Source organism: Alnus glutinosa, chromosome 2 (genome assembly GCF_958979055.1).
Source record: "Alnus glutinosa chromosome 2, dhAlnGlut1.1, whole genome shotgun sequence".
NCBI lineage: Eukaryota > Viridiplantae > Streptophyta > Magnoliopsida > Fagales > Betulaceae > Alnus > Alnus glutinosa.
The window spans coordinates 37,143,237-37,157,983 of NC_084887.1; the positions used below are offsets into that span (position 1 = coordinate 37,143,237).

General features: G+C 36.5%; 2 protein-coding genes across 5 annotated transcripts; one reads left to right on the forward strand and one right to left on the reverse strand.

The window, feature by feature from the left end:
* Positions 1–706: 706 nt before the first annotated feature.
* Positions 707–5,717, reverse strand: LOC133859929 (probable methyltransferase PMT9). 2 transcript variants are annotated; one of them, XM_062295516.1, is made up of 8 exons: positions 5,191–5,707; positions 4,616–4,780; positions 4,344–4,526; positions 3,493–4,087; positions 2,311–2,423; positions 1,950–2,170; positions 1,458–1,791; positions 707–1,051 (listed from the first exon to the last, which is right to left on the reverse strand). In XM_062295516.1, the coding sequence occupies exons 1-7, from the start codon at positions 5,428–5,430 to the stop codon at positions 1,476–1,478; spliced, it is 1,833 nt and encodes a 610-aa protein (XP_062151500.1). In that variant the 5' UTR covers positions 5,431–5,707; the 3' UTR covers positions 707–1,051; positions 1,458–1,475. The 2 variants fall into 2 exon arrangements, with proteins under 2 accessions (XP_062151500.1, XP_062151501.1); XM_062295517.1 differs by lacking the exon at positions 4,616–4,780 and having other exon boundaries at positions 5,191–5,717.
* A 3,377-nt stretch (positions 5,718–9,094) lies between these two features.
* On the forward strand, positions 9,095–14,747 carry LOC133859930 (E3 ubiquitin-protein ligase RGLG2). Of its 3 annotated transcripts, none has more exons than XM_062295519.1 (12): positions 9,095–9,284; positions 9,818–10,096; positions 10,696–10,780; positions 10,868–11,008; positions 11,111–11,224; positions 11,325–11,422; positions 12,518–12,597; positions 12,678–12,783; positions 12,907–13,034; positions 13,128–13,359; positions 14,018–14,074; positions 14,181–14,747. In XM_062295519.1, exons 2-12 carry the CDS (start codon positions 9,830–9,832, stop codon positions 14,259–14,261), a joined length of 1,389 nt encoding a protein of 462 aa, XP_062151503.1. In that variant the 5' UTR covers positions 9,095–9,284; positions 9,818–9,829; the 3' UTR covers positions 14,262–14,747. The 3 variants fall into 3 exon arrangements, with proteins under 3 accessions (XP_062151503.1, XP_062151502.1, XP_062151504.1); XM_062295518.1 differs by lacking the exon at positions 9,095–9,284 and adding an exon at positions 9,445–9,685; XM_062295520.1 differs by lacking the exon at positions 9,095–9,284 and adding an exon at positions 9,445–9,657.

Sequence of the window (14,747 nt, forward strand, 5' to 3'; positions counted from 1 at the left end):
ACGGAATAATTTCTACAATTTTGATTAAAAACACATTTTTAGCCAGCAAAATTATAGAGGCAAATAAACTCTTATGTTATAGGAAGAAATGATATTTGTGGTATTACAAACCTGAAATAGTTTATTAATTGTTTAGGATTTGGAAGCATATGTGGTGCAGTTTTTTAACGATCCGGATTTAATTCTAAATTTTAAGTGGATCATCTAGCTAGTGTTATTTTCTGAGGCTCCCATGGATCATCTAGTTTTTTTTTTTTTAAGCAATTCAGGAAAAGGGGAAACTACACAAGCAAAAAAGAGAAGAAAATACACGAGAACTACAAGGATAAATCCCAAAAGAGTTGTTGGTCGCTGCCCATTTAGCCAGAAGATGGGCCTCTTTGATTAGCTTGCCTATGCACTTTAGTAGCCTCCCAGGCTGAAAATCCAGTGTTAACAGTGGACCATTTGTAAGCCACTACAGTACTCCACGTATCTACAATTATGCTTATTTTTTCTTCAATTACTCACTAAAAAAAAACCAAAACCATTTATTCTTGTCCAAAGCGCAATATTTAATACAAAACTCAATTTTCACTTTGTTTAAAATCAATTCATTTCAACTTAATTATGATATACTTTGGTCCATTGTGTCTCTAATTGTGGGTCTCTAAAGTGGAGCCGTGTCAAGCAATTGCTGCAAATATTCCCACACAGGATACACGAATGAATAAATCGAGTTAAATTGAGGTTAAAAGTAACCTATCTGTAGGTCTATGTAACAATTACAGATTAATTTTAATCACGAAAAATCACATTCCCAATAAATACAAAAATAATCTCCTTATGCATGTATGCTTCTACTTTTCATGGATGGTATGGTTGCCATTGGCCCTAGCTGTATCTTGTATACTTACACATTCCGCAGGATTGTACCTCTATATGCTGTAGTCCCATTTTTTACCTCAATATACCTGTCCCAAATAGCGACTGAAGGGCTTCCAGGCTCTTGGCACCCCATAGTTTCTTTTCCATGGTAGCTTAGAGACTCCCAAAAGTGCAGCTCGCATGCCTTACAAAAGAAAGAACTTCTTATTTATATCCTTAGCAAGAAACAGAGTACCCCAGTAAAAATTTCCAACAAACAGGTTAAATTACTTTTTACTATAGTTCACTAATCCAAAGTTGACCAATTTTAGAGGATAACAAAGTAAGTTCAAATTCACACACATCATCTTCCATGCAATGTTTCATGATCTGACTGCTCAAAAATGAAAACTTGTTATCAAACTACTCATCAGAATATCCTACCGTATCCAAATTCTTAGCCCATCCCAATCAATTGATGCATACAAGTAATGCAAATGAATTGGCATAGAAATTTCACAGGAAGACCAAAAGATATGACCACGAGTCTTGGACATTATGACCTAACAACTGTCATGTCCTTTAAAAAAGAAAATATGCAGAGTACATACCTGATCACAGAAGCAGATTCACATTGTCGCAATCCCCTCATCCCCCAACTTCTTTCTTGCAATCATAACTCTTTCTTCAGTTGAGGAGAGAGCATCAATCCTAGGCTCTACTTCTGATACCCAACCATCCCACCTTAACGCAGTCACAAACTTCCTAATATAGTTTATGACAGAGGGTTTGTCTCTAATGATGACAAACCCATCTGGCCGTAGTATTCGATCCATTTCAATTAGTAGATCCTCTGCACCACATCCATGCTCTGCAATCTCTGAGAACACTGTCCAGGCATGCAGAAGATCGTATGTACGTGGATATGTAGAAAATGCTTCACACCTGTAAAAAAGAATGCGTGAAACAGACAGTCAAAACTGAATAACAGGAAAAGTTGCTGCAACTAAGAAATACAATGTTATACTACTTGTACATATTATGATGACAGATATATTGGGTACAAAGATAGTCGCAAGCATGAAGGAAGATTAGATGCATACCAGTCATGAACAGTTCCAATTAAGCCCCGATCATATATAATCTTCAATCTGGCAGATGTGCTGGCAGGAGCAACATTCATCACCCAGACATCTTTATCACTAAGGGCAGCAGCAAACCCACCAAGATTTGAGTTCATATCCATGACATTTCTGATGGAATCTTTCTGTATAACAGATTTCATTTGCTTCCAGTATTCAACCACTCTAAAATGCCAAATGCTCTGCAAAATGTAATTTTTTTTTTTTTTTATTTGTATAAGGTAGAATATAACTCGTAAAGATAGTAAACAGAAACACTGCAGAGGGGGGGAGGAGGATATAACAGCATCATGCACATTCTCTTGAAATTCTAGAAACATACAGCGTCCTCTTGGAATTCCTCAGTGCTCACACCAATTTCTTCCAGGCGAGGAGGTGCTGCAGTAAGCCTCTGTGGCCAAGGAACTAGTCCACTCCCCTTTTCCTTGTGCATCTCTGTTTTATATAAAAAGTAGAAAAGTTTAAGAAAACAGAATTACTGGAAACCCAAAATCACTGCCACAAGAAAAATAAACTGTTCAAGCAGGAAGACCGGGTAAAACAGTGTATTAACCAGCCTGCCTAAAAAAAATGACAACAATCAGCATGTTCAGCAAAAAGTAATTAAGTAAAATCCTGAGCATTCAGTCCTAAGTGATACGCTATTGGTAACCATGTGTGCATCTTGCTCATCTCAACTATTGTGAATACTATTGCAGGCACTCGTGTAAAATTAAAACTAACGTCTCTAAGGGAGAGTTGTTGTGTATCTAAAGAATGTCTCCCACGCACTACCAGGGAGTTTTCTGGGTCACCAACCTCCAAAAGCTGCAAAAACAAATTCATATTTTCAAAGCAAGATTGAGAACCCATCGTATTACTGCCATTTTGTGCAATCGATCAAGAACCAGAGAGAAAAGGACTAAATTATGGCTGGCAACTGATATAAATCTAAACCTTTTTCGGATCCATTAAACTAAAGACTGCCACAGTAATGGCTCCTCTAGTCCTGACTTCAACAATGGAAACATGTTGCAATTACAGGGCCTCTCACCAATCCCCACACACACACCAAAAAGAAAAGAAAAAAAAAAAAAAAGAAGTTAAAACCGACACCCCTATAGTGTCTACTGAGTAAATTAGCAGCATTTATTAGAAATTTCATATATATTCTCAGGGGGAATTCAGGTGTAACGACAAGTGATATCTTGTTTTAGGTATGAGAGAGGTAAGCACAATACAAGTCATGTCTTCGAGACATTGATAACTCTCATCAATGTAATCCCATTTCTTAGTGGTGATGGAAATCCTTCAGGTCCTAATTTCTAATTCACAAGGTTAGAGACTACTTTCACTACATTGATCAAAGCAAAGTGACTGAACATTAAAATGCGATGCTTCCGTACACAAATGCCATAATATGAGAATAAAGACATCAAGGCCACCAAACACCACAAAAATCAGTTCATTGGAAAGTTACCTGCAACATTCATTCTGAACATACGTATATATCAATGCTACTTACTTGCAGAGTACGGGGAGATGCACGCCTTCATGGACACATTCCAAGTTGCATCCGGTTCATCCTCAGAACTGCACAAAGGGGGCAATGTCCCAGGTTCTCTCTTTGAATAACAGCTATTCGTCAATGGCTTTGCCCATATAACAGTCTGGTCATGTTTTGCAACAACTTTCCAGCACATTCTTCTTAGAAGATTGGACATAGCATTCCAGATCCTTCGATTTTCTGGATCCTGTGCATATGCTTCAGGAGAAGAATACACAAAATACCCTCCTGGTCTTAGTAATCTGTCAAGTTCTAATAAGAGAATTCCATCTCTTTGAAGCCAATCAATTCGACATCGTGAACAATGAGCCAGTTCAAATGATCTGCTTGGATAAGGAAGTCTTTTTGTAGCCAAGACACCAAGGGTTGCTGGAATCCCCCTCTCCAGGGCAAATTGTATTTGATTCTCATGTACATCATTAGGTGCAAGAGACATGGCTATAATGCTATGGGAAAGAAGATAGGCCCCAAAACTTGCAACACCACAACCCACATCAAGAACATTTCGGATATTGCCACCATTGTAGAGTTTATCACCAGGAAACTTAAGCATCTGTACCAATATATTGATGAAATTAACATAATAGTAGACTTAGAAAAAACACGTTACTAATGTTACATAATGCTCCATTAACTTCTAAGTTAAATCATCAAGTCCTACTGAGTGTGTGTGTGTGTGTGTGTGTGTGTAAATTACCAATCGGGGAAAAAAAAATTCTAGTTAAATCATTGTAAGAAAAATGAAATTAGGATTTTCAGATAAGTTTGCTAAAGGGAACCAATTAAGCAACCTCAAGAATATCATATACCTTAGCAAGAGCAATGATGTACTTGTCAGCTCCGTAATGGAAATGGGTGCCTCCACCGGGAAAATTTATCTTCTCCCCATTAACAACCATCCAATTCTGATCTGATTTCTCTTGTGCAAGATGAGTGTGGGGTATATTCGCCTTCCACACTTCGTCCCTACTTGCTGGCCATCTTATAGGGATCTGAAATTCTAATACCAATTTTGTCGGAATCAAAACTAAACAAACCTAAATAAAACAAAGTTTTTGCATGTGTAATGCCAGTCACCAACCTTATAACCAACTGGGGGCGGAATGAGGCAGTTATAACGGCGCTCCGGAGGTGGGCAGTGCCGTTCGTAGTGCTCCATTAACGCCAAATTGGGTTTCAATTTCAGTTGGTAGATAAGGTTCCTATCTAAACAAGGTATCAACTCCGAAAATCTCAAATCACAGATCTGTAAAGATCACCATTTTTACCATATCAAACACAAAACAAATAATAATAATAAAAAAAAATTATAAAAAAAAAAAGCTCAATAACCACGTTTTATCAGTACCCTTTCAGCATTTCAAAAATAATAATCAATTAGTAACAAATATCTCAAGTCAAATCATTTTTTGGGATTCAATTGCGCTCTTTGCCAAGTTCATAATCAAAATCACACCCAAACTTTGAAACAGAAAGCTCAATTAATATAAATTTTTCAGAAACGTTACTACAAATCATTTACGAGTTCAATTACTACAACTCGCTACTAAAGCATGTTTTTCCTCAAACTAAACAAAGACGACATTCTTAATGAAAGCAATGATTTTTACACATTGAAAAGAAAAAAATTAAAATTAACACAAATGCGTTACTCACAGGAATGCTCTTGGGGACCTCAGGATTGTGCTCTTGGTCCTCAAGCAAATCTTCGGGATCGTGGTTCAGGACGAAACTGCCGAATACCTGGTCGGATCCGTCCTCGTCGTCCGATCTACGCGAGCCCGGAGCGAAGTACGACCCGTAGTACAAACAGGCCAACCCGAGCAACGCAATGAGTCCGACCAGGACGTACTTGACCAGCGAGGTGGTGGAACTCGGGTCGCTCCTGTGCCTCATTTTCCCGACCGGAATCTGCTGGATCCGAGCCGGTTTCGACTCAAACACTGTGTAAAACCCTAGAGCTCCAGTGGCATATCCAGTTGTAGATAGACTGAGAGCTTCGTTGGATTTTCGCGGGAGAGAGAGAGAGAGGGAGGTGGGGATTCGGTGTGTGCGTGTGCAGGGACAGGTTTTGGATGGACCGCTGATTCACCCTTGCGGTCACGGCGTCAAGCACGATCCCCCAGATTGACCTTTGAACTATTTCGTTGGATTATCGTATGCGGTCGATTACACCAGAGCGTCGACTTACTGTGAGGTGGGTATGACCGTATGAGGAGCTTTTTTCCCTGTCCAGTCTCCTTCTAGGTCCCCATTTACCAAAAGATAAATTATAGATATTTCTACTCAATATTTATCTTGTATTTTAGCAAGTGTTTTTTTAAAAAAAAAATTCTGATGTGATAAAAAAAATATTTTGTATTTTGAATTATTTGTTAATACATTTATCTCGATAACAACAAATAAAAGTATTAACAAACATGGCATCTCCTAAAAATTATCGAGATACCTTGCAATATTTTTTATTTGGATTATATTATTCATGTAGATGTTATGGTGTTTTGTGGATATTTTAGCTCATAATGATGGCTCCTACCTTGTATTATTCTGCCTAATTATAGTCTTATATTTACTCTGAAATAATGCAAAAATAAAAGAAAATAAAATACTAAGATAGGGTTTATTATACCTTCCTTGGATACCCACTCCCCTGTAAAGGAGCTAGACTTGAATATTGGCAAGGCAGGCATATAAGGCACCTTTATGCAACAAATTTCCCAACTAGACACTAGCTAGGTTGCCATCTCTAGTCCACAAGTAGGAAAAACTTTGACTTTCATCTCACCTACAATCAATTAGTGAACCAATTAGGTGCTCTATGCACATGAAAGTTGGTTTATTTGGGGGAATTAGGCATCATTCTTCATAAACAATTGAACATCATGTAATGCCCTAAACATTGGCTTAATTTGTGTACCTTACTAATGACCCGAAAAGAGTGAAATTCCAAGCTCTATCTAATTAAGTTTGTAGGTAGAAAGCGTTAGTCATGTTTACACTACCATTCAAAAAAGATTAGCTAAATTACAATTTGAGCTTTTTAAAATAACCGTTTATAAAATTCAATTTTATCTAATAAAAAATGTGAAACTTAATACCTATGAGCATCCGTGAGCTTCTTTATAATCTACTAATTCAATGTGGATAATCTACTCACTCAATGTGAGACGAAATAGGATCCACTACAGAACCATTTCATAATTCATATTAAATTTTACAGCATTTAACATGCATCATTTAAAATATTTAAAAGACGTATAGCCCCCGTTAAGTTAAATGCTATGAAACTTAATTATGAAACAGCTTCTTTTCATCGGGAGACTAACTTTTTGGATGCCACAATAGGCTTTTAGGGAACATTAATATGGTTGTGGGTTGACGAGTTCATTAATGGACTGTTGGAAGTTTGAGGCCCATATTTAGGCCGTAGATCAACTCAATCTTCTATATAATTGGCCCCATGAAAAACGAAAGGAAAGAAGACAAAAGGGACCCTGGTTATTCCATTGGGAACAAGCCGAAGGCTCGTGGCTCGGGGGCCTAAAGATAGACAGAAAGGTTCTCTCTTTACTCTTTAGGATCTTGAACATGGAAAATCTGAATAAACAATCACTTATATTAATTTGTTGCAGTCGTGGGAATCTAATAAACAAATTATCATGTTCTTGATTTTGTTGCATTCACACTGCTCAAAAAAGAATATTTGGAAAGTAATAAGGATTAATTTCTTTTAATTTATATCTATTGATTCTATTAGTGATTCTTTTTTAACCGAATATATGATTTTCATGTGCACTTTTAAAACCAAGTATAAGAATCACGTTTATTTTAAATACACGTAACCTTAATAAATTTGGATGAAAAACAATTATTTTTTCAATTCAACGATTGGTTGATTTATATTTAGAGGCACAAGACTCGCGAGATTAGGAATAAATTATTATTTTTACTGAAGTCAATCTAATCTTTAGGCAATCCTATAACATTTCAAACAATGTTACCTTTCACTAAAAGCAAGAGTAAAATATTTACCTTGGCATTGAATTGTACTGGTTAACATGAAGGAGGTCATTTTCTCAACCAAAAAAAAAGAAATAAAAAAATACTTGAAGGTGGTCATCATGGCCAGCACATGCATACCTATGGCATAGTGTTTGGACTAGTCTTGCGAGGCATAATATGCAATGACTCGGAAAAAAGTGTTAATTATTAGTCGTACTATCATTTCAAAACGACTAGTTAAATTATAATTAAATTTTCATGAAATTACTTATAAAACTTGATCTCACTTAATAAGAAATCAATGTGGAACTACCACCTGTAAAAGTTATTCATATTCCCAATGTGGGATTGTAGTGTTACAATCATGCCTAAATTTATGACATTCTTGCCATTGATATACAGTGCTTCAATACTATATAACATTACTATGTTGCTTTGATACCATTTATAACAGCATAAGGAAAACGTTTGTCACATATGTGCTATCACTCTAAAATGACTAATGAAGTTGCAATTGAAACTCAACTTCATATAATCACTTATAAAGCACAATATCTAATCTATCTTAGATCATGAAAAAATGTATTAAAGTCAACGTAGTAATATCATGTGGTGTTGGTACTTTGTAACATGGCATGAATTCTACCGAAGACGTTAGGGTTTTATGATTTTATGAAGTTATAATTATTATATTGGCCAGTTATTTTGAAACGTATTGAAAATGTGGTTAGCATTTTTATTTATGTCAATGACATATATATGCTATGAATTTGTGTATACAAAAACTTAAAAAGTGATTTAACCATGATCTCGATTGTTCAATTGAATATATTGTAATAGGATAGTCTTATGTGAGAAGTTGTTCGGGTTGATGTTACTTTCAAAGGCTCTCCAACGGTCCGAGCAAGTGAAATCCAATTTGCTCAAATAAGTAAGGCTGGAAATATATCTCAATGCATTATGCTAAGGCCGGAAATATCTCTCAATGCATTATGCATCATCAATTCCATTACCTTCCTTAATGGAAGCTAAAGGGCTACTCCATAATTTTTTACCTTCCTTTATTTTAAGTTTATTTTTTTTTATTTTTTTAAAAAGGCTTTATTTTCCTTAATATTTTTTTAAAAAAACATTTAAATGACATAGAAAAAGAATAAAAAAAATATATTGTAAACTTTATTTGAAAAAAAAATAATAATAATAATAATAATAATAACTTAATACTCTAAATTCTTTTAAAAAAATATAAAAATGAAACTATCGGTAATGCTCTTAAACGAAGCTGCCATATTGCATGCAGGGAATCTAAATCCCGTGACCTTCTTGTCACCGATCCCGTGAGTATCTCACGCACCGGGGACGCATATCCATTTGTCACCCACTTCCGAGGGAACCGTACACAGTGAAAAAGAGAAGAAAACAAATACCTAAAATAACAGCTATAATTGCAATATCGAGAATTTCCATGCGCCATCATTTCCTCAGAGAAGCGAGTGCGATTCAGACTTTCCAGGCTTTTCGATTACTTTATTGAAATACCCTGAAGAAGAAGAAAGTAAAAACAAAAACAAAAAGGAAGAAGGGACATCCGATCGACCGTCGAACCTCTATAACGTACAAGTTAACGTTGAGACTCTGCAACACCCTTTCCAAGACAATGCTTCAGGGCTTTGCTAAGCTATGGGATCTCGTTGGAATTCAGAGTCTCTTTATTGATTAAATTTGGGCAATTTTCACACATTTAGTAGGTATATATTACTCGCTTTTTCTTTCTTTAATTATTTTTGGAAGAGTCTAGTAAAACGTAATAAATAAGTATATAAATCAACGCGCCGACGCCGTGTGTTGATTGTTTCCCAAGCCATTTCCCAGTCAGCAATATTTGTCAACTTGGGAGTTTTGCTTATAAGTTAAAAAACTTAACGAACGAGTTTATCTCCAAGTCGACGAAGAGGCGGTTACGTGAACAAGTTGTATTTTCAGGCCGAGAAGCTGCCACTTTTTGTTTGGCCGCTAAGAAAACTACGACTTTTGTTTAGGAACTTCACGTGGGAAACGGTCACCTATTACGTGTTTGGTCCAATCTAGATGTATCAAGGGGTTTAAAGAAGGATTTATTTGGTGTGTATTCACAGTGGCTGCTTTTTAGGTTTGAGTTTAGCCTCTTGCATTGTTAAGAATTTGGGGGTCTTGTTTTGTTTGATTTGTGGGTTTTGGTTTCGATTGGCTTCGTTGTTTTGTTGTCTTGCATTGTTAAGATTTTCTGGGGAATTTCTTGTAGAGAATTGAGTTAATGGGGGGTAGGAGTTCAAAGGAGGCGAGTTGGAGGCAGACTTCATTTCCCCGTTCGAATTCTTCTTCGCCGAGTGGGTATCAACCACCATATGGCCAAGAAAGTTTCAATTATGCGCCCCAACCGTCATATTCGTCGCCGCAGGATTATCCTTCTTCCCAAGAGTATGTTTCACAAGATTATGGTGGTGGGCAGGCCCCTGATAACAGAGCGAAGCTAGAGAGGAGGTATTCAAGAATCGCCGATAATTACAATTCCTTGGAGCAGGTACAAATACCATGAATTATGTAGTAGTTTTTCTTTTGTTTTTGTGGGGCGGAGGGGGTGGGGGAGCGGACTAGGTATGCTATTCCATTTTATTTTATCGATGAATCTCTCTTTGTTTTTTCAGGTCTGTTCTTCTTTTGTACTTTGCACCTCCAAAAAATATTATTGTTTGGTCCCATAAAAATTGATTTTGTGGGTATTTGAGACCATTACAATATACTCAATGGCAAAGAATGTGCCGAATTGGTCTATGGATCCAATCTCTGTTTAAGTTGGTTTTAACATTTTGAAGTCCTGATATATTGCCAAATGCCATTTTTGAGGAAGACATTGTTGTACTTTTGACTGCACTGGGCATTTTACTTGAGAAATAGTCTATTCACATATAGTTGGGCTTAGTGATTTCAGTATTTTACAAACTTTGTTATCTTAAGATTTATATGGGTATTTGATGCTCATCCGTTATACATGAGACAACATAATGATGGTATTCATATATGTCTTTGTAAGAACTACCTGTAAATGATGGCTTTTCCAATGATATTAACCCTATACACTTTGCATAATAATGAGGGAAATAAAATGTTTCTTCCTTGCAGGTGACGGAAGCTCTTGCACGTGCTGGCCTTGAATCTTCAAATCTTATTGTTGGTATTGATTTCACAAAGAGCAATGAGTGGACAGGTTAAGTCTTATTTCTAATCTACACACACGCGCACACAAACACATGGTGTCTATGGCGGAACATGCTGAACTTTGTTTCTTGAATAGGTGCAAGGTCATTTAACAGACGAAGTTTGCATCACATTGGAGATGGTCGAAATCCCTATGAACAAGCAATATCCATTATTGGGAAAACCTTGATTGTGTTTGATGAGGATAACTTGATACCCTGTTTTGGATTTGGAGATGGTATTTTCTTATGATTTAGTTAGTTCATTTGAAATTTTATTATTTTTATTTTTATTGTTGTTGAAATGTGGGAGTGATAGTACTACTTTTATGCCTTGGCAGCATCGACACATGATAAAGACGTCTTCAGTTTCTATCCAGATGAGAGATTTTGTAATGGATTTGAGGAAGTGTTGAGTTGCTACAGGGAAATTGTCCCGCACTTACGACTTGCAGGTTTGAATTCTACTTTGCGATTGCCTTGTTCTTGTTTGAGATACTTCTTATATTTACATAGTTGGTTTTTGTAGTTCATGCGATTGCTATTTTGTTGCAGGACCAACTTCATTTGCGCCTATAATTGAGATGGCCATGACCATTGTGGAGCAGAGTGGTGGGCAGTACCATGTTTTACTAATAATTGCGGATGGACAGGTATTTTGCCTCCAGTATGGGATAATTCTAGTTGAGTAAGCTTAAGGGGTAGACATGTTACAAAAAGAAGATTGAATTATTTTGACATCAAAATTTCAAATTTTAAGTTGACATCGACCTAAAATACATGAGCTTAGTGAGACTGGTCATATGATTGCTGTGTAAGATGGCAAGATCTGAAATCTGAATACAGCAAGTTTCAGTGAAACTGCAATAACAAGAAAGAAAGCAGGTGGCTGGCTTCTATGAGAAATGCTCTTGAGAGTAGGACTTAACAATAAATAAAATGGCTTGGTGGAGCTGGATGGTGAATAAAGGCTCATGTGCTGATAAGTTGATATTAAGTTTAAAAATATAATCAATTTTTAAGTTGTAAAATTAATCTATAAATCACTGTGAGTAGTTTATGTTTACAATCATAGTAATAACATGAAAAAATTTCAGTATAATTTAACGTTTTTCAGACATTGTTTGGACATTCTAAAGTAACATCATGAACATATGTTGCAGAGGAGCCAGCTACATTGCAAGCTCTTTAATTACCTGGAATTCTAGCATCTATGCAGATTGCGACCTGCTTAGACTTATCATGTGTGTAGTCGGAGTTTTTGTCATAGTCTAGGTATTGTGGGATGAAGTTTTAAGTACACGGGGCATAATCTGCAACTTTGTTGTATACTTCTATTACAGAAAGGGCTGCACTTTTCCTTGCTATTGTCAATGCTACAGTTAATCTTGCTTGGCACCACTATTCTAGATGTTCATGGTTAATATTTTTTTTAATTTTTTATTTTATTTTATTCTGTTTTGGTGGGGCACAGCCGGGAAGGGTGGGGGGGGGGGGGGGTGGGGGGGTGATTTCATTACACTGATTTGTGTAGCTAACCGGCTTCTGTTGGGATCAGAGGTTTAGCTGTCTTCTGCTTATGTTGACATGGACAGCAAATAAAAAACACAATGCTTTTCCTCATGTTGGAAGGGAATGCTCAACGTTGAATACTACATATGAAATAATGCAAAAAGGATTTATTGGTGTATCTTTCTCTATGCTTTATTTCTGGAGGGTCATCTCACTTAAAATGATGGTTGCCTCAGGTAACTAGGAGTGTAGATACTGAGCATGGCAAGCTTAGTCCGCAGGAGCAGAAAACTGTCGATGCCATTGTTGAAGCAAGGTGAATATTGGGTAATTATATTAGTTCAGTAATTATTTTTCCCTACTTTTTTCTTGTCTTATATGCTTATTTTGTTTCAGCAAGTTCCCTCTATCGATTATATTAGTTGGTGTTGGAGATGGACCTTGGGACATGATGAAGGAATTCGATGACAATATCCCTGCTAGGGACTTTGACAATTTTCAAGTAAGTTCTGGCAGACATTTTCAGTTTTCAAACTTTTAGTGTTTTTGCCTTTTGTATATTGTTATTGGGAAATGCTTGATTGAAAACATTATTACCTTTTTTTCTTTTCTTTTCCTTGTTTAGTTCGTGAATTTTACAGAACTTATGTCCAAGAATGTGCCTCAATCCCGAAAGGAGGCAGAATTTGCTCTTGCAGCCTTGATGGAAATCCCTTCTCAGTACAAGGCAACTATAGAGCTTAATTTGCTGGGGTAAATCAATGATTCTCTCTATATGTTAATTTTTTGAGGCTTTTGAATTCCTTATTTTTTGACATTCTGCATTTCTTCTTGCTTGTGGAGTAGCGGTCAGAAAGGCATTTCTCCCCATAGGGTTCCCCTCCCCCCACCTATCTATGGTGCAGCATCTTCCAGCAACTTGAAGCCTTCTCGTCTTTCCAGTTTTGAACCAGGTGTTCCTTCTTATTATGGAGACAGCAAGCCTGTTAGCACTGAACCAAGTGTTCCTCCTTATTATGGAGACAGCCGGCCTGACAGCACGGCTCCACCTGTTACTAGTTCCACTTATGATAACCAGGTATTTAGGCTTTTGAGCAGTATGATCTCTGTTTTATTCATCATAATTTTTCCTATGACAAACTTTTGTTGCTTGATAGTCTTGAGGCCCTGAGGGGGGTTATGAAAAGCAGGAGGAAGAATGCCATATCCCAAAGTGAAATAGGAATAGAGAACTCTTAGTTTGAGCATATGAGAAACACATAGTTTTCTCATATGTTAATTAAAAAACCATGTGTTTCTCACATGCTAATTAAAAAGCCATGTGCTGCTTCTCACATGTTCAAAGGATACATGGCAGTATTTTTAAAATCAGTTTGAAAGAAATTTATGTCCTAAAGTAAATAGGAAAATTGGGTGTCTAAAAAATAATTTGTCCGTACTTTTTGTTAAGGCAAAAAAGAAAAAAGAAAACCTCTCATCTGGAACTAACTTATCATGCTTGGTTTGAGGGATTTAGATAATTGCTAAAGTACCATGTTCTAGAGTCTGTGTACTGTTTGGGATATCTGTACCCATCAATTTTGATAGGGGAGGTATGATTGCCTGTGACTTATTGCTTGGATGCTTAGGCTTTTTAGTATGTCCATGTGCCTCAAAAAAGAATTACGATAACTGTTGTGTCATTTTGATTGTTGGTGAAGAGTTAAGATTGACATTTTACATGGTTTTGGACACAGCTTTGCCCCATTTGCTTGAGTAACCCTAAGGACATGGCCTTTGGTTGCGGGCATCAGGTACGTTTTCTTCTTCTTTTTTCTCAATTTCTTTTGAGGAGATGAGTGAGGGAAAGCTATTCACTTTTAAGAAATCTCTTCTTACGTTGTTGTCTTTATATGGCAGACGTGCTGTGACTGTGGAGAAGACCTCGAGTTATGCCCAATATGTCGAAGACAAATCCTGACCAGAATAAGACTCTTCTAGCGGCATTCTATCTCTTGACCAAAAATTCTTTGTAGTTCTGCATGGAAAGTCAATCTCTTTATTCGTTATCCTCTGTAATTATTTTAATTGGATTTTACCTTTTTGTAGTTTTCTAAGGATGCCTGTAAAAAATGTTTTGCTTATGCCAAAAGCTATGTACCTACAAGGATCAAGTGAAATGGAGCAGATCTAACGGTGTATATGTTGTCAAATTTTAAATGATGCGACATCATATATATCGTTAGATATAAGAAAATAAAATTTGGACAATAAAACAGATCTTTTCCATTTCACTTGACCTGTTGTCCGAGAGATTATTGGTTGTTTAGGATATGAGGTTTTGCTGGTGAGACCTATAGTTTTGTCTGGGTGTGAGGTTCCTTGGGTTCTCATCCAGTTTCCATTTTTTGATACATTTATTCATTTTTCCCTCTCCCTCCCAACAAATATTTATTGAATATATGTTTGGATGTGGGCTTGGAATCA

What these genes read in the sequence shown, in the direction of transcription:
- LOC133859929 (XM_062295516.1), bottom strand. Translation starts at nt 5,430, where the DNA reads ATGAGGCACAGGAGCGACCCGAGTTCCACCACCTCGCTGGTCAAGTAC. An exon ending in AGGTCCCCAAGAGCATTCCT is followed by an intron (nt 4,781 to 5,190) that starts GTGAGTAACGCA and finishes TGATCTTTACAG; the next exon opens with ATCTGTGATTTGAGATTTTC. An exon ending in ATTGGAACTGTTCATGACTG is followed by an intron (nt 1,792 to 1,949) that starts GTATGCATCTAA and finishes TCTTTTTTACAG; the next exon opens with GTGTGAAGCATTTTCTACAT.
- LOC133859930 (XM_062295519.1), top strand. Translation starts at nt 9,830, where the DNA reads ATGGGGGGTAGGAGTTCAAAGGAGGCGAGTTGGAGGCAGACTTCATTT. An exon ending in CCCGCACTTACGACTTGCAG is followed by an intron (nt 11,225 to 11,324) that starts GTTTGAATTCTA and finishes ATTTTGTTGCAG; the next exon opens with GACCAACTTCATTTGCGCCT. An exon ending in GTTCCACTTATGATAACCAG is followed by an intron (nt 13,360 to 14,017) that starts GTATTTAGGCTT and finishes TTTTGGACACAG; the next exon opens with CTTTGCCCCATTTGCTTGAG.